Source organism: Lates calcarifer, linkage group LG7_1, assembly GCF_001640805.2.
Source record: "Lates calcarifer isolate ASB-BC8 linkage group LG7_1, TLL_Latcal_v3, whole genome shotgun sequence".
NCBI lineage: Eukaryota > Metazoa > Chordata > Actinopteri > Centropomidae > Lates > Lates calcarifer.
In genome coordinates, this window is record NC_066839.1 from 11037055 (window position 1) to 11060249 (window position 23195).

The following is a 23195-nucleotide window of genomic DNA, read 5'->3' on the forward strand; positions in this document are numbered from 1 at the left end:
CACCTTTACCTCCTTTCTGACTACTTTATTTGGTAAACATATGCCTCAGTAGCCTATTGAAACTATTAGTCTACAACCCACAAACTTGCTGTGAAATAACACAGTGAACGTGAAGCTCAAGAGAACAGTATTACTTCAATTAAACATCGTAAAAGTGTGCTAAGTCTTCAGACCATGGTTGGTCAATAATATCTAATTTATCTATTCTAATCTAATTGAACCATCTATCTAACAATATGTAATATTTCTGTTGTATATTGTTGTATTTCTGCTTTACACTTTGATAATGAAATGTCATATAACAATGGATGAAATGTAGGGAGACGGGGGAGGTAGGGGGGAGATTCAAAGCAGCATAGTAATATGGTAACCAGTTTTGGTTTCCAGGCAACAGCTGTTTGGCCATCCTTTTGTCATTGGACCGGGGGCTGGAGAGAGGGCTGTCTTCATTCATAAGCTAAGCGGTCACATGAAGCGCCTAGTGACTCATGTCAAAGACCTAGGCAGATGCCCAACCACACACAGAGGACCAAAAATACATCTCAAAATCATTTTTTGATTGTTTTCTATCATGGACTAAAGTAAAGTAATTGGATTTTTTAAAAACAAAAATAGAAGCACTGTAACCACATAAACACATCCAATCTTTGTTCTATTTTTATGAAGGCTACCGAGAACAGATGCCCCCCCCAAAATATCACTGACTACGATGCATTTATTCATCCACACCCATGTTTGCTGAGAGGTTTCAGTGTAATGAGACACCTGCCATTAGGAGCATAAAAACATGAGAAAAACAAGGCCTTACATAAAAGACCTCTCTTCCCTTCCAAACAGCCCATTTCAGGAAACATACCCTGACGGTCTGCAGTCCCCCTGTCCGTAAACACACGCAGCAGTGCTCTCATTTTCAAGAGTGCACACACAAATGCTCTCACATGCTTGTACACAAACACACAAGCTGCATGACTCACCTGTCAGTGTAAGAATACCCTTATGGAGATACATACCCAGAAAGGCTATTAACAAGAGAGAAAATCTGGCAATGGATAGAAAATTATAAAACATGAGGTGATAGGAGACACGTGGAGATAGGCAGGAGAATGCTGGTGGAAAAAGGAACTAAAATGTGTGACGGCCGAGATGAGACACATTTACCTTAAAGATGTAACACAGTCAATTTACTCACAAACTTGACCCACTTCCTACAAGAGGAGTAGTTGCACTCAGCCACACTTTGATCCTGAAAAACAAAATGAGTGGACTGTTCACATAAGGAACCACAAAAGAAATGGTCACATAAGCTAATGACAGTGTCTGACCCACTGCACCATACCTGTCCCGCTGTGGATGTCAGCATGACCTTGATTTTATGATAATTATCTGCTAAACACTTGCTAATGGCCCAAATCAAACCTGTTCTAAACACTGTGTCAAGAAATTAAGCACTGCTTGTAAACACAGGTGATGGATCTAAGAAGATATCTTAAAATGAAAACACATTTGGCTCTGATAGATCACTGGACAAGCTGTGTCTAAAAGTGATTCTCCAGTCTGATCAAGCTTGTTTTCATTTTATGTATCACAGCAGGGCCACCACTGAGGACACTGTGATCATGTCCTCAGTATCGCTTCTGTGAACTGGGGGATTTTAACAACCTGAAGAGCAGATTCAGTTCTGAAATTACAAGTAACAAGAACATCTTTAAATGTGACTGTAAAACAAACAAACAACAAAAAAAAAAACATTATTTTGGAGTAAAATGAAGTGATTGCCCTTCAGCAATGTATTTACACAATCGCCCAAAATATAAATCTAGTCTATCCCAGGGACCTAAGCTCATGAATGTATAATTACCCACTATAATATCTATATTGGACTACAGTCACAAATCCCTTTGTTACTTGTTTCTTAAGCCTTAAAAAACAGACCCCTAAGCGCAGTCAGTTTTCTCACCAAATGTAAGTGATGTAAGTTTTTGTCCTCTCTGCAGCCACATCTGAACAGAAATCTATCATTAGATATGACTTGAGTAAGAGTTATAAACCTGTAAATGTTAGGGTGATGGGACACAAGTACACCCACACAACAATAGAAACAATAGTCATGCATGCTGTGTGCGTTGTAAGAACTTTCAGGGACTACATAAACTACAGAATGTAAACTACTGATTGTTTTTCTGCGAATCACCTTCAACCCCTTTACGGACAAATGGCTCTTAAGGGTGGTAATACAGTGAAGATCCGTGGCACTTTGTGTATCGCTGTTGTGATATGAAAATCTAGTAACAGCAAAAGCCACTTCTGGGAAGACTAGAAAACCTTCACACCGCTATTGAAAACCACTCACCAGCGTCCTCATTTTCCACTTCATGGTGGAGCATGAAAAACTGGGGATATTTGTATGTCACCCGATAGAAATGTCAAGCTGGGATACCTTACATACTTAGATTCACTTATTCTACTTTTTTATTTTTTTTTAGAAAACAAAAATGTGATTATTTCATGAAACATTTGGAACCAACAAAAGCACCCTGACTCAAATCAAAGAAAGAAGACAAGAAGTAGCAAACAAGAAACAAGCGTCAGCTGAGAGGCTCGCTTCTCTTTTGGGTGAAATGTATCATTACACGATATCTACTAGCAGTGCGCTCTTAACATCTCCAAGCACTCCAATTATAATGACAGGGCTGCAAGGACTGAAAATAAGGAAGAATATGGACGAAACACATTCTCTCCTCCCCTCTTCAAATGAGTTAATTAGGTTTTAAATACAGTGGAAAAAGTTATTTTCTTTAATTCCCCTGCCGTTCTCCATCACATCACATGCTGTAGCAACTCCCCACCCCCACCCCTTCTCCTTGGGCTCACGAGGCACTGATGCAGAGACCAGTGGTCAGCCTGTATGCTGGCTGAATGTGTGTGTGTATTACAAGGAAAAAGGCAGTCTTCGTCACATTCACATTTTCTGACACTCGTAGTTGAAAAGCAAGTACTAAAAGAGCATGAGAGAGAGGAGAGAGAAAAAAGAAAGTGTGATAGAACAAGCGTGAATTGGGAACATAATGGGTAAAAAAGGGATGGGGGAGAAAGAGAAACTGACAGGAGAGGATGGTGGGAGAGAGGGGAAACAATTACAGAGGGCTGCATGAAGGGAACAATATTCAGTTTTTGTTTGCACAAAAGAGCAAAAGACAACAGAACTCAAACATAAAAGCAGAAAAGCAAAATGACAGAGTAGAAAACTGCTCATGAGCAACAGCAATCAAGTCTGTCACACCATGTTGATAAATAAAAGTTTAATTTTGAAGTACTATGCATAATTTTCAGAAATGCATTTACACAATTCAATGTGCAGTTTTGTGAACTAAGAATGAGGTTTAATAAAAACCCACAATATCAAGGTATCAGTGATGTCTTTTGTCCGCTGGTGAACAAAAGCGCACAGTGCACTATTCAAAATATGATGACAAAAAAGAAACTTACGTGGAAGTGGATTTACAGTACATGTATGACTTACATTATGTAAGACTGTTCAACACTGTTTCTGACTGCTTCAAGCAAACATATAATCCTGTTGGGACTGATTTGAGAAAATGAATGAAAATAAAATAAAAACTCAGAGCACATTTGAGGTGGATCAATACAATCTTCGGGCCTACCGTCTTATTAATGGTCTAATCAATTTTAGATTCAAAATACATTTTTAAATGTACATATAGTTAAATAAACTTTCTTAAAATAGTTGCAATTACAAGTTAAATTCATGGCAAATAACACATATAACAAATAAAAACAGCATAAAGGCAGTCTGTTAACTCATGAATGAATTAAAAAAACCAACATAACTGGATTAGATTTGAAGATATTAAAACACACAAATTACTTCGATTAATTAAAAAAAAAAAAACTAACCACTTAGTTTAGTCCAAATATAGGACATATAAGTTGGTTGTGCACCATTGTCTTCATTATGGATAATTGTTTTCCAGCTGGGTAGTTGATTGAAGCCAAAACACCTTGAGAGTCTTCGAGCAGGAACGTTGTGTTGGACTATGGCCGATCATCCCAGACATGCATATAGGTTGGGTCAGCTGTGTCTCACATGTACCTGTTCTTTACGTACTCCCTGTACATCAACATGTCGTCCCTGCACAGCGCCCTCACCTGGCCCTGGCCCGTCATCACATGGCTCTCGAACACGTCTTGGCTGTCTCTGTCCACCCGCGGGGGAGAGACGGCGTAGATGCTGTCCTCAGTGAAGCAGGACACCGGCTCTCTGAGAGGGGGGACAGAGGGAGAGAAGCATGTTTCAAATGATGGATGTAGTGAAGAGGTAATTTCAGGAAAATCACATGTAGGTTAAAAAAAAAAAGGTGGGTTGAGTTAAATTTTCACATCAGGGAAAAATCTAAGTTGTGTTGATCATTAAAAAGTACATTAAGGACTAGAAAAATGTTTTAATTCAATCAGCACCTTGTGAAATCTGCTGGAGAGAGCAGGTCATTAAGAGGGCTGTTAATGGAAACAATACGAGGATGGCAGAGATGGGGCTTTTACAGCAAAATTACTCCTGTTTTCGCAGAAGCTACGCTCTAAAGCATGTCTCATAATCTTCAGGATGCATTATCATGTGCGTGCTTGTCCGTTCATCCATTCAGTCAGCCAGTTCAACAGCAGCTGAGGCCCCGGTGAGAAGCTGCTCAGACACATGGCTGCATTACAAATATGCCTCCTTGATGATCAGCACAACAGGTCAAGGAGTCCTTAAGATGAATTATGAACAGGCTGAGTGTCATCATGGAGTCTTCAACAAAGAGCTTAATGTAAATTAAAGCACCCACTTTGAACCTAAATTGGTGCCGACAGATGAAACCAAGACGCTGCAAGCATCACTGAATTGGGCTTAAACATTAAACATTTTTTTGGACCAGTTTTTTCCAATTCAAAATGTGCATAAAAACATGTGAAAGACCCACTTAGATGCTGTCAAGATCTGCTCCATCGTTCGAGCAGAAGTGTGTTTCTGTGCCAAAGCATTTCTTAATCTGCACCTCATTCATAATAATATGTACCTAGGGAGTGGGTCCTCTTCAATGGAATCTGTCATGTTGTGCCAAACAGTGGCTGTATATACGGCCTTTGGTGTTTTTAGGTTGACATCACAGCTAATTACAGTTTGTTACATGTCAGCTATTATCTATAGTTTTACAGACTAAACAACTAAATACAGTATCTAAATACTAATACAATAGTATTGTATTAGTATTTAGATGGTTTAGTTGGTTGCAATCTGCATTCTCACCAATAGATGCCACTCAATCTTATAAACTGGTCCTTTAAAAACTAAAAGATGTCATTAAATCTACATGGAAAGTAGGGGAAGGTGTGAAAAATAAATATTATTATAATGTATTAATATGATGACTTAAGAGGAAGGAAGAGAGGAAGATTGATCAGAAATCGGAGACATTGTTTTGCTAACTTTGTCTCATAAGCTTGAAAAAGAAGGCAAATAAATTAATTAAAGAAACTAATTAGTCGTTTACTCATTTCTCTGATAGGTAACAAAATACATATTACGTGCATTTTGTGAATTGTTGTGAAAAAGTTCAAAAATATAAGACAAAAACACATCTGACTCAAACTCAATTTGAGAGTTGTATTGCTGGCGAATAACTTTTATTAAGGAGGTTAATCTCCTCACCTCTACTGAAATAATCACATCACTTATGTAAATGTTGGAGCTAAAATGATACTTTCTACCCTTGATACTATGGTATGAACAAGGCAGTGCAATTTTGAGTGTGCCCTGGCGAAGTCACTTGAAACAATATAAGAGCTGGAGTCTACAATGGACGTATTAAAGGCAGACATGTCGAGTGATGTGAGCTGTAGAGTAACAGTGATCATAATTTATGCCTGATAAAAAAAATCTATAAAACATTTGAGTTCTATTAGCTTTTTAGTCAGTCATAACTGTCCATTAATCTGGATCTGCAATTTAAAAGCTCATTATAATTTAAGGAGGAAACATCACATCTTACTAATGCTTCCCAGCAGGAATCCACCACTGTGTTTACATCCTTCCTGCTTTTATCCCCCACCAATCGCGTCAACTTTGCCTGTTACTGATGGATCACCACAGAGGGAGGTGACAGACTAAGGGGCTCCTGACAGTGAAAACATGTTAGGGGGTGCTGTAACAGTGTCTTAGAATAGCACTGTTGCACAACAACAATGCACCTGCCAGACCTTGTGGACCTAATATGAGGATGACAGCACGGACGAATGGACTAATGAGTGGCCAGAGTGACAAGAGTTGAAGATATAGTCAGACAAGGAGAGATGCAAACTGAACAAGGATGAAAAGATCTTACGATTCCCTGCTGACTGAGGTTGCTCAGTGAATATCTGTATGTCTGACACCTTTGTGTGATGTATAACACTCTGCGCTAAATTAGAGATAGTATTTTTTTTATCTTCAGGGACAGCATATATGTACTAGAAGAGTCACGTTTTCAGAGAGCCAGTCATGTGCTCCTTCTAAAAATGCGGCCAAGATTCTGAGGCAACAAAATAAGTCAAAGAGATTTCATCCAACATCCTTGACTTCTCTTCCCAGATGTCACCAATTTGCATCTTATTATCACTATATGACGAATCCAGTCCAGTGAGTAACTGATGCACCTGTCAGGCATGGGCTGCATCATTGTCTCCACTACTTCAAGACGACAGGATGTAAGAATATTCTGCACAAGAATAATGCGCCAACCAGAAACTTGTTTCTAGATGGACCTGTGGATGATAACGTTGGTTGGTCTATCTCTTTGGTTCAGAGAAATCTCAATAACAATTGGATGGACTGCCATGAAATATTGTACAGACATTTGTGGTATATGAACATGCTGACATTTACAAAAACATTTACAAATGCGCAGACGTGCCAAGGTAGACTCTTAGTCTTATTTAATGTGCTGAAAACAAACCAAAACACCTAAAATGTAATGCGGCCCTTCTCTGTGAGTTGATATTCCTTTACCCTCTTCAGTTTCACACAACCTTTCAACCTTTCTTCCTCTGAACAACAACCTTTGTCTCCATATGGCTTCCTAGAAAATGGCTGACTATAATAAACCTTCTGAATCATGGTCCTCATACAAACCTGGTCAACAATCTTTCTATTCACCCACACTCTGTCTCTCTCACAAACCTGTGCTCTCACACAGCAAAGTGCAACACAAGATGAAGCAAAACATGGTCACGTTGGATATATTTCTGTCATATCTTAACCACTCTTCCATTCTGAAAAAGGTATTATTTCCACAACTTCTATTTACGTTCCATTGCACATAGCTACACTGCAATCTCCGTCTGAAGACCTGGATGTGTTTTTAGAGCTAAACAATAAAACAACCCCTTCTGTCTCCTCTCATGCCTCTGCTACCTTGTGACTCTTCCTCTATCAAAATCCTTCACCTAAGCATCTCTCGTCTTGAGTGGAGTTCAGTTTATTTTTCTTGAGTACGCTGGTTATATTTTTAGGAAGACCAAGTGCTGAGTGGTTGGCGCACTATTCTTGTGAAGAATATTCTTGTAGAAGGAACCATGAACCAAGTGGCAGTCCACTATAATAACAAAACTTAACTAATATTTAATGTACTTAATAACTACAAATACAAATATCTTACTCCCTTTGTTTGTTTGAATACTGGTCTTTATTGGAGTGTAGAAATTGGACAACTGAGAATTTTTTGTCTGCAATGAAAATGCTTTTTATTCTGAAATATAGAAATATGATTGATTATTTTATTATCATTATTATTATTTTTGCACTCTCAATAATGTGTGCTAATGTGGTTAATGACCCAGTATGTGATTCTGCAATGCACTTGAGACTGTGAGTCTGTATGATATAAATTAGTTTATTCGCTTTCTGGCAGAGAGTTAGATGAGAAGCTACAGCTAGTTAGCTTACCTTAGCATACAGACTGGAATTAGGGGGAAGCAGCTAGCCTGGCTCTGTTCAAAGGAAACACAATCCATCTACCAGCAGCACCTCATTAATTAACACATTATATCTTGTGAAAAGACTGCCATCAGGCTTCTCTGTTTATTTTTTGCCATGTATTCTCTTTGTTATGCCTAAATAACAACACCGAAGCCTGTTTGATTTGAGTCCCAGAGGTGTTACAACATTAGCAAAGCAGACATGTACCATATGTGTGAGAGGGAGAGAAAATGGGGAGAGAGCAAGAGCGAAAAAGAATTCAAAATAACTAGATAGAAATAAAGCATGACAAAGGGGGGAAAACTGCTCAGGCGTCTTTATGGCTGCATGTTGCCTTCCAACATGTGGTTGAATTTAGATTTTGCCTGAGGAGAAGAAAAAAAAACTTGCTGGGTCATGGCTGCAGTAAGCAGCAGGGCAATAGGTGGACCAACTGGGAAATAGCAGGGATGACAAGAAGTAAAGGAAAAGTGGTTGGTTACAAGTAATGAGGATTAAATAGCTCACAGCTAGAAGCCTCTCCGGAGACCACTTAGTCCGAGCAACTGTGTTCACTTGTCCCAAGGCTGCTGGAAATGTTGAGTGCTGCTTAAAAGGGGGCGGATTATAACTACAAACCAATATTGCGACCTGATGCTCAACATGACACGTGAGTGAGGATTATGGAGTTTGGGTACATATGTTTGTTTTTTTGATCTGAGTGTGTGTTTGGGTGAATGTGTCACATGTTTTACTCACAAGCAGATGATGTTTTCCAGGTTTATGTTTTCAGTTTTATCCACTTTGTGCTGGCTCTCGCCCAGATGTGCAAACCTGCAGGAAATGAAGGGAGAAAAAAAAAAAAAAAACAAACACAAAAAATGTTACATGCTCCTACCATCCTCAGCATATGAGGAGAAATTAGAAGATTGTCTATTCTTTGATACAATTACTCAGAGATGAGCTGTCTGGTGAGAACTCTAATGTTCAGATCACATCATCATCAAATCACAAATGTCCCCATAGGTAATTTTTCTTCCGCAAAGACACAACAATATGCAATAGTTGAGAGTTCCCCTCTGGCTCTTGCTTATGATTTTTAATATTAATGCATTGATTAGCGGAGCTATGGCTGCAGCTACCATCTCTGGAGCCATTCCAAGTTCCAGCCTCAATAATGAATGCAGTTTCATTTTCATTATGAGCCACTACAGTGGGAGAATATGAACAACATTCTTCACTGCAATTTGGATTTTTTTTTGTCAACTCCCCTGCTTCAATCACACCTCAAAACTGTGCCTGCTATCAAAGTCAGATGAGACACGAGTAAAACAAGGTTGTAAAACATAGTAGCATGCATTCTTCTGCAGGAGCAACCAGCTTCAAACAGATCTCCAAAAAGCTGCTTTCAGTAAATTCATTCATTGTTGTTGTATTGACTTGTAACTGTCTTTGAGCTGGCAGGTATTCAGTATTTTTGCTTTAAGACACAGTTGTCAAAACAGCAATTTTTTGGAGCCCAAAAATGGGTCAGAGGATAATTCAATCAAATTTCTGCCATCTTCTCGAGAAAAATTGAATTCTCACTTCTTTAGACTGGAGAAATCCTTCAAATGAAGCAATCCAATAAAGAAAAACACTAACCTAGGTAACTACAAATGTTACTGGCTCTTCTGCAAAATATGAGACATATGAGACATTGATGGCCCTGGCTACTGGGTGTTTATTGCATATAGATTTGTTTAATATCAATAATGTTATTATTACTTGGTTTATGTCGTACAATTTCTCAAATAAATGGCTCAGCCAGTGAATCATGCCTTGCGTTATGTAATATCTCAACTCATACATGCATTTGCTAAAATGAAAGTTCACTTGGTTTTCTACAAATGGTAAATATTGCTCTAAAGACCTGACCAAACACTAGCTACTGAAATAATATGCTGGACCAGTTATCCTGTGTGGGAGAAAAAAAAAAAAAAAGCTATTGAAGCTTCATTAAATGCATCACACTGTATCAAATGAGCAGTTCATATCCAAAGAACAGATAGTTGTGTTCAGTTTCAGAGCCTGATGAGGGCTATTCACTGCGGCTCATCAACATGGGTGGGAGCATACGGGGAGAACAGACAGGATGAAAGAGAAGGGACAGACACAAAATGAAACTCAGTGGCGAGGGAAGGGAGAGGTGGACAAAGAGCAGTGAGGTCAGAAGTGTGATGCACACAGCAGGGTAGAGTTGACAATGTCCCTTTTTGCAAAATGACCGATATCACCCCGAGGGGGGGTGCTGACACTGACTGCGTGTTCCACCCCTCTCTGGTCTTGGGCACTGGGTGTGTTGTCAATAACAATAAAAAAGAAAGCATGTTTCCTCAGGACCAGTTAAATGGGCAGAGACAGACAGAAAATAAAGCTGGGTATCTTCCATTTGCTGGCGTTTGCTTCAACGTGTCACACACACACACACACACACACACACACACACACACACACACACACACACGCATGCACACACACACACAAAAAGGTCAGACCTACAGTTATACTGAGAGATGAAGGTCAGCTCCACTAGGTAGGTATGAGACATGACAAAAAATGTACCCAGAACTGTGTGTGTGTGTGTGTTGCTCTCTCGGACTAACAGCACACAGTCACTTTTTTCATATATTATGCAGCATATACAATATACTTTAACACATAGAAACGTGGTGTGGATCTCATCAACTACTGGATGGAATGCCATTAATTCATGTCCGCTCTGTTGACTCCATAACTTTTCATCTAGGACCATCATCAGTTCAAAGTTTAAATTTGTCCAATAATAGCAAAAACTACATGCAAAACCAATCACTGTCACCATCAGCTGCACTTTGTCTTTACTACAAATTATACGTCATGGAAAGTACTACTACAATATTTATGGTACTAACTTAAAAGACCATAACAAGCTATATACACTGTGGTCAACCATTCTTAAGTGTGTATTAATTCTAATATCAATATCATATGTGCATGCGTACATGTGGCATATTACCTTTCGTAAATGAGCACATCTTTTTCAGCAGGAAACTTAGCCAGATTGAGTCCATAGGGTTCCTTAACTGTCTGCTGCTGCTGTTGCTCCTGATGAAGAAGTGAGAGGGGAAAGGTGAGAAGCTACAGCTCCATGTGAGCGAGACAGAAAAACACAAAAAGGTTTTACCAGAAGTTCAACTATGAACTCAAAAGGACTGTTAAGAGCAATATGTGACACACTTCAGCAGGTAAAGCGTCTCGTTAACAGCCGGCTCCTCCAAAACAGCAAATAAAGTGGCTGTGACTCAGAATCTTAAAAAGTCGTACAGACAAGGTCATCAGGTTCAGCTGCTTCTCCACCAATGATTCACTAATTAGGATGGCCCAAGGAGCGTAATTCAAGCAACTTTGAATCTAATTTGATTGTTGGTGTCTGATGAGGTGGTTTCATGTTCAGGGATAGTGCCCTCCTGGGGTTTCTGCTCTCAGTGTCCAGGGCGTGTAAGGATAAAACAATAATAATAAACAGGAGATCAGATTAAAAAGGTCAGACTGGTTCACGCTGACAGATCTGAAAAAAGGTTTAATCTGAGAGGGAAAAGGGCATGAAGTTCACAATGTGACACTGAATTAAAACTAAAATAAGCACTTAAAATGGATTACTACCAAAAAATAGACATGAAAAACTATTTTTTAATTACACCTACTACAATTACACCTTTACTTTGTGCAGCAGAAAAAGTAAAAGATTATGTGATCAGAACTTAATCAGTTGTTAAAGTAAGTTTAGAAATATAATTACAAATAAGTCATCAGTCGAAAATAAGCAGCAGCTAAATCAAGTCAGATAATGAAATTATAACCAACAGCACTCTATCATGAGGCTATGGTAAAAAGAAACCCGCTGTTGCACAATATATTAAACACCAATGGAAAATGCAATTAATCAATGAGATTAACAATGATTAATCACCTAAAACTAAAGGTAGAAAGGAAATTAATTATTATTAAATATACAGGTTGATCTTTGTGTGGAAATGTATTTTTACATGTTTGCCATTGTCCATTGTTGAGCTGTTTCCTTCTATGCAACAGGCTGATGATGATCAAATAACAGCTATCAGTGGTTTACAGGAAGATGTTGCTGTTGAACCTTGAAGATGACGGTCTAAAGCAGCAGCAAAGAAAGGCAAATGACACTCCTATAAACTAAGAACAAGACACTGAGGCTACAGCAGACACGTGCTTACTCACAGGTGAATTAGTGGGTAAAACGTTGTCTGGCCTGGTGAATCTCAGTTTCTGTGTTCACACGCTAATGGCAGGGGCAGAATCTCACATAAACAGCACAAAATCATCTTGCCTTGTGTCTTGGTGTGAGATTGCGGGGATGGTGATAAATTGTGGTTCTGAGTGTTTTCTTGGCAGACTTGGGACCATTTCATAACAGCTGAGCATGATCTGAATACTGCAGTGTAAACCTTTAACATGGGAAAAAAGAAATCTTTTATATCATGGTTTATGTCATTTTAGATCATGATATGGACACAATATTAAAATTTGTAGAAACTCATTTGAGAAACCACTTCCAGACAAAATATCCATACATGAGTGACTGTTTTTGGCTAATCCAGTTAATAAACACTTTTCTTAACAACAAGGATAATGTTGTTTGATGAATTGGGTAGAGAAGAGATTCTGTAAATGCAATATTATAATAGAGCAGCCCTGTTCTCAAACCTGATATTTCTTTTGTCCAACAGTATATTATGTCGTGCTTTCTAGCCCCAAATGTAAAGGCTCTTGGCTGTAGACAAACCTAACTATTAGTATTTTAAGAGAGATTTAACTGAGAGAAACTTATTACTATCATGCCTGTTGAAAAGGTCATGTAAATACTCCTCAGAAATGTGCAATTTTTATGAAACCTGGGGGTGTTTCTTATGTCTTTCTATGAACCTGAGAGGACAGAGAGAGGCTTGTTATGTAATGGCATGCCCTTGAGTAGCCTTACAGCAGTCAGATATGCCATTCTTCTCTTTGTTTTCTAAAGCTGCAGCAATATGCTCAACATGATGCATTCAATTTTCACTGTATTTGTATTGATCTGAGCTGCGGGGAGGGGACAATGAATGAGGGTGTTAAAGGACCTTGTCCAAGAAACAGCAGCTGTGAACACACACACGTATATGTAGCGTATACATATTCATATGGTGTGTGTAGCACAGACAAGTGTCTAAATACATACGTGCACCCACACACATTGCAAATCTATTGATGTTCGTGCAGGCACATGTATGCCCATATTGAGGAGGAATATGAAATGAGCGTGTGTAATTACATGGTAAATGTGGTAATGATCTGATGTTTAAATATTTCAACAGTTTTGTGTCGTGCTGGCACCCCGGCAATTCATTCTCAGGGACAGGCTCGGAGGCAGCAACACGAGCCACACGAGAACGAGTGTGTGCACCCAACACGTGAGCTGGCTGTCCAGCGCGTAATATTCATGACCAGCTCACTGCTCAAGGCCTCGAGAAGACAGGGAAGAGAAAACCTATGGAAAATACGTCATAAATCAGGTGGGGAAAGAGATGGATGGAGCAAGAGAGACTCAAAAATGGTCCTTCTCAAATTTCTCTTGAGATCCAGATTCTCTTTTTGGTTTCAAGCCAAAATGAACAGAAAAATTATACTGTGAACACAGTTCTGCTAATTAAAACAATTTTTTGTCTTAATGCATAAAAAGATAAAGCCAATTAGTAGTGTCTTCATCACCCATCTATGAGATGAATGTCATTTGTAGTGTACCAAATTCTGGCTGGTAAAACATGCAGTTGTCATAGAGATGGGAAGTGAGAAACAGTTCCATTAACAACTCAAGAGTTGTAGAGGTACCAGTACAAAAACATTACTAGTTCTTATAACTTAGAGAAATAGAAAAACTATTTTCAGCAATCGGAGGAGTAACTGGACATTTTGGGAAAGTGCATGCGCGCTTTCTTGCCAAGAGTTAGATGAGCAGATGGATACAACTTTTGTGTCTTTGTGTTAAATGTAAAGCTACACCCATGAGGTAATTAGCTTAGCTTAGCATAAAGACTGAAGCAAGGGAAACTCTGCTAGTGTCATCAGGTCAGTGTGTCTGGCTAAGAAATAGCTAAAGCATTTAATTTCCCCATTTAAAAAAAACTTGTTATTTTACAGTATTTGTGTACATATTAAAAGATATAACATGTTAATTAGTGAGTCTGGATGTTTCCCCCTGCTTCCAGTCTCTATGCTAAGCTAATCCTCTATTAGCTCTCACTTTATACTTAACTGACAAACTTAAAAGTGGTATTAATCTTCTGTCTGGTTAAGATCTGGTAATGATGGTTACAGAGGAAAATTTGATTTGAAAACTCTGTTTGCACCCACAACACCAAAGTAGATGTGTATTTCAGTGTGTGGAGTCAAATTGTGAACATCAACTTATTCAGTTTAAGGTAATTTATACGGATGACATACGGATGAGATATGAATATGAACTTGATGATTTGAGTTTTGTCTTGTGTCTTTTTGGTGGTGGTGTATCGAGGCATACACATACACAACAGATTGTTAAAGGCACTGGCAGATCATACTGTATGTTGCAGATCATTTAAGTGGTAGGTAATAGAGGATTTTTCTTCTTTTTCCCCTTTAGTGTGCACTAAAGAGCATGAAAAAATGAATGATGAAAAGGACCAAATGTCCCACAATCCCCATGAAATTGAGTAATCTTTCACACACAAATACATATTCATCTTTGGAAATGGTTCTGATTGAGATGCATGTAAATTAGGACACAAGGGCAAAGTACAGGCAGAGGGAGCCACCTCACCCCTGCTGATGTCACGATGGGAGTAAATAATGCCTGTAACCATGGTAAAATTTTGGCTGCTGCAATCAACAGTTTACCACCAAAGGGGGCTCCTTATGCTTCCTGTAAGGTATTTCTAATAAACTGAGAAATTCCAAGAGGATGTAATTTCCTGCTCTTTTTGCTTCATCGTGCTGACACACTGACCTACTACCTGTGAGGATTAATGTGCTCATCCTCCCTGCTGTGGTACTGAATCTGGGTCAATAGGAGATATGAACGTGTGACCAGTCCACCTGGGGCGTGAAATAGATACCAATATAGTGATGATGGACCGTGGACATTTGTCACATGTGTACTCTACTCTATATATTCATTACAGCATAAGGCGAACTATATAATGAGAGTTGTCAGTTAAGGATATTTAACTTATCTGTGGGTCAGCACATATTATAGAATACTTTGAGTCTACAATTATTTTTTCTACTTTGCTCTGCCAGACTCAACTTCTAAACTTAAACTAAAATTAGTCAGTAGACAAAAATACATAGCTCACCACCTGCAAAGATGGTTTAAACCAAACTTCTCCCTACTGACTACTAACAAAAGAACACTGCTGTCAGGCTGCAATTTTAGGTACGACTTTGCAAAACAACCAATCTTTTAAATCCCTTCCCATAAATATGCCTTTATATTGTAGAGACAAACCTTAACTTTAACCTTGGCAAGAAACCAAGAGAGGAGATTAAATGGTTAAATGAGCAATCAAAAAATTAAGGCAGGCAAGTCACCTGCAGGTGACCATATATCCCATGATGTCCTAAAAGCAGATAAAATCCCTCTGCACGTGTCCTACATACATACAGGTTTTAATGATACCTGGGGCTTGGAGAAGGGAGCCATAGAAGACAGACCATTCTGCTACATTTCCCATCAAAGTGACACATCTGGATACAAGAACCAGAGTGGAGTGCTTACTTTTCAGATGAAATTTTAAAATAGTTGTTGAACAGTGTCTCCAATTTGGACAAAAGCATTTAAAAGTCAAGACAGAAAGATATGATAGAGATCAATGCTCCATATCAATTAATGATTAAATCTAATACGGGTTCTACTCCACCTTATGAATGGAATTCTTGTCTAACCAGTCATTTTCAGTTAATTGAATAAATTAGAATGACAATGACATTACACAAGGATTTTAATTACCTCCCCTCCTGCTCTAGACAGCCAATGATCTTGAAGAGGAGGCAAACTTGCACAAATCTCAAAAACAATCATCATGGACAGATAATATTACATATTTGATAAGATTACAAATGTATTGGTGAAGGGAATTTAAATCACACAGAGATTACATATGAGCCTGGTTCCTGCATGGTATATGCACAGAATAAGGTTTATTATAGACCAGTCATCCAGTCTTTTGATCCACAAGAGCATCAAAGCCATGGACTTCAACCATAACCAACCATAATTCCGTTACTAACCAGAAATTTGAGCTTAGATGATATTAGAGTTCTGAAGGCCCATGTACAGACAGAGGAAATGGAGAAGGGGGGGAATAAGGGGCATAAAGTACCTTTTATTTTAATCTCCCTGAAACCAGAATTAACACAAAGCCACACCGCAGAGACCCTCTGCTCTGGAAACCCCCGTCACTGGGGCTGATTACATTGATGTCTTTTCTTCTGTCTGACGCAAACAGAAACACAGAACTAATTTCTTGTGGGAGACTTTTTGGGGAGGGGTGGGTGGTAGAGAGGAGAAAATACAATCAGGGTGACACACTCGAATTGGAGAGCAAAATGCTTTTGAGGCTGAAAATACAAGCAGGTGGTTAAATCACAGCCTGAACTGTGATAACATTTCCCTGAGGTCCTGAGAGGAGATTACATATCCTTGACTCATTAGACGATCTCATTTGATAGACTGCGGTTTTCCCTTCACATTAAACAATAATGGCCCAAAGTGATATAAATTTTGATTTTGTTTTACCTGTCTTTTCAGTTCCTCCTCAAAGCATTTTAAGGAGTGTTTATGTAGATGCTTTGTGTTTTCATACCTCCTGTGTGCGACTGCTCTCTCCAGACTCCGTTAGCAGTTTGATCGGGGTGGAGCGCTGGGACACCGACCCGTCGTCGTCCCGGTCCTCCTCTGAGTCGTCCTCTGACGTGCTGGAGATGGCCTCCTCACTCGGGGGAGGAGGTGCGCTGGCTGCAGTCTTCCTCTGGAGCAGTGTCTCCTCCTTACTGCTCTTATTGCTGCCAGTATCCACACATGCACATGCACACAGATTAACACATGTATCATTAACTGATGTATAAATTTGGTGAATGTTTGCAATTCTCCTTTGTGAGGACCATGTACTACCACAACTCCTCCCTAAATAAAGACTTATCATCTCTCTAGAGCTGATGTCCCAAGTGTGCTCTTGATTCTGCCAATATAAATTAAGCTCGGTGTTTTCCCCCCTCTGCCAAGAAAAGCCTGGGTGACTCATTGAATGCTGTTACAAAATCTCTTTGAGACCGCTGAAAAACTCCTTCACCAGTCTAAACTCTCCACAGTGTTTGCATCTGCCAGGTTCAGCGTGAATGTACCCCACTGTTCTGACACTAATGGTCATTTCTGGACACCTCAGTGGAATAAGAAAGTTAACGTGAAAGCTGGTGGTTGATGGATGATACATTAGCAGATATTGTCTCACTACAATCTTTTAGTCTTATCTCTTTACTCTTAACAAGAAACGTGCCTTAGAAATGCCAAAGATATGCTTGAGATCATTTAGAAACAGTGACACCATTATATTGTTTGTCTAGCAGAGATGCAAAATGTCCCAGTCAGTCCACATCTGGGTCACAATTCTTTAAAATACAAATTTACAGATCCTTATCAAGACTGTTGATGATATGTGTTGATTTAAAAAAAAAGAAAAAAAAAGGAAGAGGAATAGCCAATATATCAATATTGATATTGATGTTGGTATCAGTCAGGCTATAGGCTCATATACTGTAATGGAAGGATGAGGGCCGACCAAGAGTCAAAAACCCAAAGATATTCACTTTACTATCACATAAAACAGAAAAAATTTACAACTACAAACTACAACTTATCAATTATTTAACTAATTGTTGCAGCTCTAGTCCAAAGTGAAGAAGTTAAGATAAGAAGAAAGAAACTTTCAGAGGATCTGAGAATCTGGTGATACTACAGAAGAAGCTTGAAGATGTTCAAGTGAAAAGGACCTTCCTCATGTTGCCACAGTAACCTGACCAAGATAGGTGGCTCAGAAGATGGATGAATAGATGGCCATGTCTAAGTGTGTGAGCACACGTGATGTGGTTGAGGTCAGAGCCAGTGAGTCAGATCTGTTGTAAGTGCTATGTAGGTACTGTTTTTTTCAACAGGCAAATGGACAAATACAAAAGCAGATGGCTCCCTAAGGAGTGCTTCAACAATGTCAAGATATTTAGATGCCACAGTTACACGAGGTGTCTAACCAAGGAGAAGGTTCTGCATTAACTCACTTTATAACAGTACGTGTGTGCAGAAGAGATTATTTTAAAATATGTGTACACACACACACACACACACAGAGTTAATCACCTTTAAATTCAGCGCTGTGTGTTCAAAACAAAGATCGAGAAAATGGACTGTGTTGTTTTTGGTTACCTGAGAACACAGTGTCAAATGAAGTTGTGCGTGTGTGAGGGCACAGCGACCTGAGATTTACTGCATTAAAAAAATAAAAAAAAAACAACACCTCCAAAAACATCACATGTGGACATGTATACTGGCTTAGATTTACTCACCCCAGCACTGATTTCCCTGTTTCCTCTGGCTTACGAACTGTGAATGGACTTGGATCCACTCCAACTGTCTTGGGCATAAATTCCCTTTATGAGCACAAAATAGAAGGAAACTCATTAGCTGACATCCTGCATTACCATCCCAATAATAATGAATGTTCGTTATATCCTTTAAGTGAGGTAATATTCATCAACATAATCAGGGACAACTTTGCTATTTTGATGTTTCACCAATGTTTGAGCAATAACTTCCCTCAACTTTGACTGGCGCAACTTTTATCTAAATTCACCTGGCAGAGTTGGTCATAGCGATGCAGAAAGTGTCATCAAAGGAGGTGAGTTCATAAGGTTTGAAGAATTCTGTGTAGATGTCTATGCTCTCATCAAAGCGGTTGACTCTCTTCACTATGACTTTCTTCATGTTCTCCTCACAGGAGACTGCATCCACACAGGGGGAAAAAAAAACAAGCTTTACAGGGCATCAATCCACATACGTAAGGTATAAGGCTGGTGATATTTTTGTCAACATGTCCCATGAAAAGCCTGTGTAGCAAATACATGTTTTTTCCTCTGTGCCACAGAGCTCCATTGTTGTACAAAAACAACTTAAAACACATGAATGAGCCATACTGATGCTCTGGGTGACATATTTGGTCACCATTTTGGTCAACGCACAATGCACCTGTATTCAGCAGAGATTAATTCTGATATTTTCATTAAATGGATACAGTCATTAACCTGTAGCAGATATGTCACTGTTACAAGTTATTGAAGATGTTATTGAGATACCTTCATCATAGGCAACAGGAAGATAGGACAGGATTCCCTCTGACCACCATAGTGTGTAGCTGGAAACAGACAAGATACACAAATGTATTGAAACCTTCCAAAAAACTTTGCACTGACTAATGTCTATTCTGCAGTCTGCACCATCTCTCCTGGGACTTCACATAACCTAGATATGAAAATTGACTTGCCTGGACCTCCTACTGCACAACTCCTGAATACATCAGCCTTTTATTCAATATGACCAATTTGAGTGAATGCACTGATTATGATTTAGTGTGTGATGTGCTACTTAGGTGAGTCTGAGAGCAAAGGCACAGTGTGTGGCTGCAGAATTGAATTCAGTTCCACCCATGCTAATTTCTTGGAATAATGGCTAAGCTGCCTTGGCCCGTTGTGGCTGCATAAACTAGTGGCCTGTATCAGAAAACTGGGTGTACTTTTATGTAAGCAAGGATACTATTGAAAGCAAACAACATGAAGACTAGTACGCTCTCACACACATGCACACAAGGACTGCAGAGTTACTGTGGGTCAAAACGTACACAAGTCACTATGAATAAGGATAGACATAAGTGACAAATCAACAACGAGCACTTCAAAGGCATCAGCTTGAAGAGAAAAGAGCTTCATGAATACACATATTAAAAAAATGTACACTGGTAACACACATGGATGCTTCTTTTACATAAGCACAAACATATATAATACCTAGGACAGGGGAATATTTTTCTTAATTGTACTGTCAGGGAATGGAAAATGTAAAATGGCTAAATGGTGAGGGATGGGAAATAAAGAGAAAAATGTCTATTCATCTGTCGTCTATAATTGCTGTGCACTCACAACAATAAGCTTAACGAGAAGCAGCAAGTGATTTGCATACTTTTCTTTGGCCAGTATCGTTCCTGTAAGAGGAACTGCAGTACTTACACCTTCTTTGTGTTTTCATTGGGTTAAAAAAAAATAATTTACGCATATTTTTATTTACTGCTGATATTCTTAAAAAGATGCTGGAATTGAACTTCAATCAAAGATGAGACAGAGAAGGACACTTGTCTTAAAAGATGAAAATATAACACTATCCAGTCTCTGTGAAGAAAACAAAACATAATATTAATATTAAGTTAATGCAACTGAGCAATAATTTACCACAGCCATTTCTATGGAGATTACTTTTTTTCTTAAGCCTCACCTACATCCATCAGCGTGGACTGAGCAGCTACCCTCAACCAGGAGTTTATATCCATGTCTAAGAGTAAGAGGAATCATCATCCTGATCTTGATGCAGGATAATGTAGACATTGCACTGAGATGATAAGTCACGAAGCCCCGGGACTTGAGTGGGACATAATTATACCTCAAGGACAAAGCTCAGTAACCCATATCCAGGTAATGAAGAGGCTTGATGGCGACCAGTTGGACTGATCACAAATGCAATCACATGAAAATCCACCCACATACTCTTGTGAAGTTGTACAGCATGGGCTTTAAAGGAAACAGCAGTGCAGGTGCTAATCCTCTGTGAGTGATTTCCCATTGAGCTGTTCAATCAGATCAACACAAAGAAACTTTCAAAACATTAACAGCAACTGAATGAATTTTCGTGCGAGTGTGTCTATACAGTCACATGAAAAAGAAAGTACACCCTCTTTGAGTTCTATGGTTTTACGTATTTGGACAGAATAAAAAAAAAAATCATCTGGTCCTTATCATTCCTTAAAATTACGTAAATACAACGTCAGGTGAACAACAACATGCAACATATTACACCATGTCATTTATTTATTTAGCAAAAACCAGGCCAAAATGTAGAAGCAGTGTATGAAAAATTAAGGACACCCTTACTGCTTCTATAGGAATTAAGAGGGTAAGTAACAGCCAGGTATTGCTAATCAAATGCCCTTGATTAATTGATCATCAGCAAGTGTGACCACCTCTATAAAAGGCAGTTTGCTGGTCTGGAGCATTCAGGTGTATGTTGCCAAAGAGGGGAGACATCGGCAATTGTTGCTGCCAATCATTCTGGGAAGGATTATAAGGCCAATTCCAAACCATGTGAAGTCCATCATTCTCCAGTGAGAAAAAATTATTCACAAGTGTAACACATTCAAGACAGCTGCCCCAGCCATCCCAGCAAATTCACCCAAAGGTCAGACCGTGCAAAGCAGTTAGAAGAAGACTGGACAAGTATGGCTTGTTTGGAAGGGTTGCCCAGAAAAAACCTCTTCTCTCTTAAAACAACATGGCCACACAGTTGAGGTTTGCAAAGTTGCATCTGAACAAGCCACAAGACTTCTGGAACAATGTCCCTCAGACAGATGAGACCAAAGTGGAGATGTTTGGCCAAACCACCACGTTTGGCAAAAACCAAACACAGCATATGAGCACAAACACCTCATTCCAACTGTTAAGCATGGATGTGGAAGGCTGATGACTTGGGCGTGTTTTGCAGCTACAGGACCTGAGCACCTTGCAGTCACTGAGTTGACCATGAACTCCTCTGTATACCAAAGTATTCTAAAGTCATATGAGAGGCCATCCTGTCCGACAGCTAAAGCTTGGCCAAATTTAAAGAGGGTGTACTTTCTTCTTCACATGACTGTATAACTGCATTGTGCATGTGTGTATGTATGTAAGTGGTTGTGCGTTTCTAAGTGTATGTGTATTTACCTGCGTCTTTCTTGGGGTAGGGCCATAGTGCTCTTCTGATGCAGGTAGAAGTCAGTGGGCAGCTCCCACAGGTGCGGCTGAGAGTCTGATGGCTGGTAGACCTGGAGAAACAGGTTGATGGCATCCTGTCTGTCAGCATCTGGAGGAAGAAGACATAATAATGATTACAAACAGTGAAAAACAAGGGTATAATACATAGCAAGTTGAGGGGGGTTTCATGACTTAGATTCACACCATTAAATATAATTTTGATTTTTTTTTCCTCCAGATTTCTGTGTCATCATTTGTCACTTATGATGTTAAATAAGGGTGAGTGATCTTTGCATACTGATAGAATTCATGCTAATCTAGAGCTGAAACAATGACAAAAATGAACTCTCCAACTGTGTTGTCATATATCAGTGTATGTTCTCCCTGCATGGGAACTTTATCAGGTTTTATTAGCTTACTATTCTGGCAATTATAACAAGTGAACTGAAAACTGAAAAGAGACTACAAGGGTGCCAGTTAATGAAACACAGGTAAAGTAGAGCTCACTGAACCGTCCTCTTTACATTAACAGAAAACATACTGACCACCTCTCTGCAACATGTTTGGCAATGAGAGGTTGCTGGGATTATCTCTGTCAGTGTTTGTGTGTTCAGCATGTGGGCACGTGTTTTGCATGTTGCCCAGTGTGGTACCATTTAATCTATCCTCCAACTGTGAAGCCACGTGCATGCTGCTCCGACAATCACGTTAGATAATTAGAAACTAAATTGGGCTCTATTAAAGTCTGCTACCAAGCCTTTTCTCTAGGTAATTTTCAGTCTGAGATGCATTGAATACATCAGGAGAGAAGACTTATGGGTGATCTGTGAGCATAATATACACGTGTATACAACAGATGTCATTGACAAAGAGCCTTGTCTCGAAAGATGTATTATGAAGGAAATGCAAACAGTAAAAATCTGACAACAGGTCTGTTCAATGTCAGTGCACTTTTCCACACTCTCTACTGGTCTCATCAAAACAGTTATTCATGTTTGCTCAGAAATATATTTTAGTGTGTATTGGAAATTTGTGCATCCAAACA

The 23195-nt window shown here is 39.1% G+C and overlaps 1 protein-coding gene across 1 annotated transcript in view; it reads right to left on the minus strand.

Annotated features, from left to right (window-relative positions):
- Nucleotides 1-3284: 3284 nt before the first annotated feature.
- fig4a (FIG4 phosphoinositide 5-phosphatase a) overlaps nt 3285-23195 on the minus strand; it is a 43621-nt gene continuing 23710 nt past the window's right edge. Inside the window, 8 exon segments of the mRNA XM_018694508.2 lie at nt 3285-4279; nt 8750-8824; nt 11028-11116; nt 16918-17116; nt 18668-18751; nt 18955-19102; nt 19454-19512; nt 22121-22259. Coding sequence (XP_018550024.1) covers nt 4102-4279; nt 8750-8824; nt 11028-11116; nt 16918-17116; nt 18668-18751; nt 18955-19102; nt 19454-19512; nt 22121-22259 — 971 coding nt within the window. The 3' untranslated portion in view covers nt 3285-4101.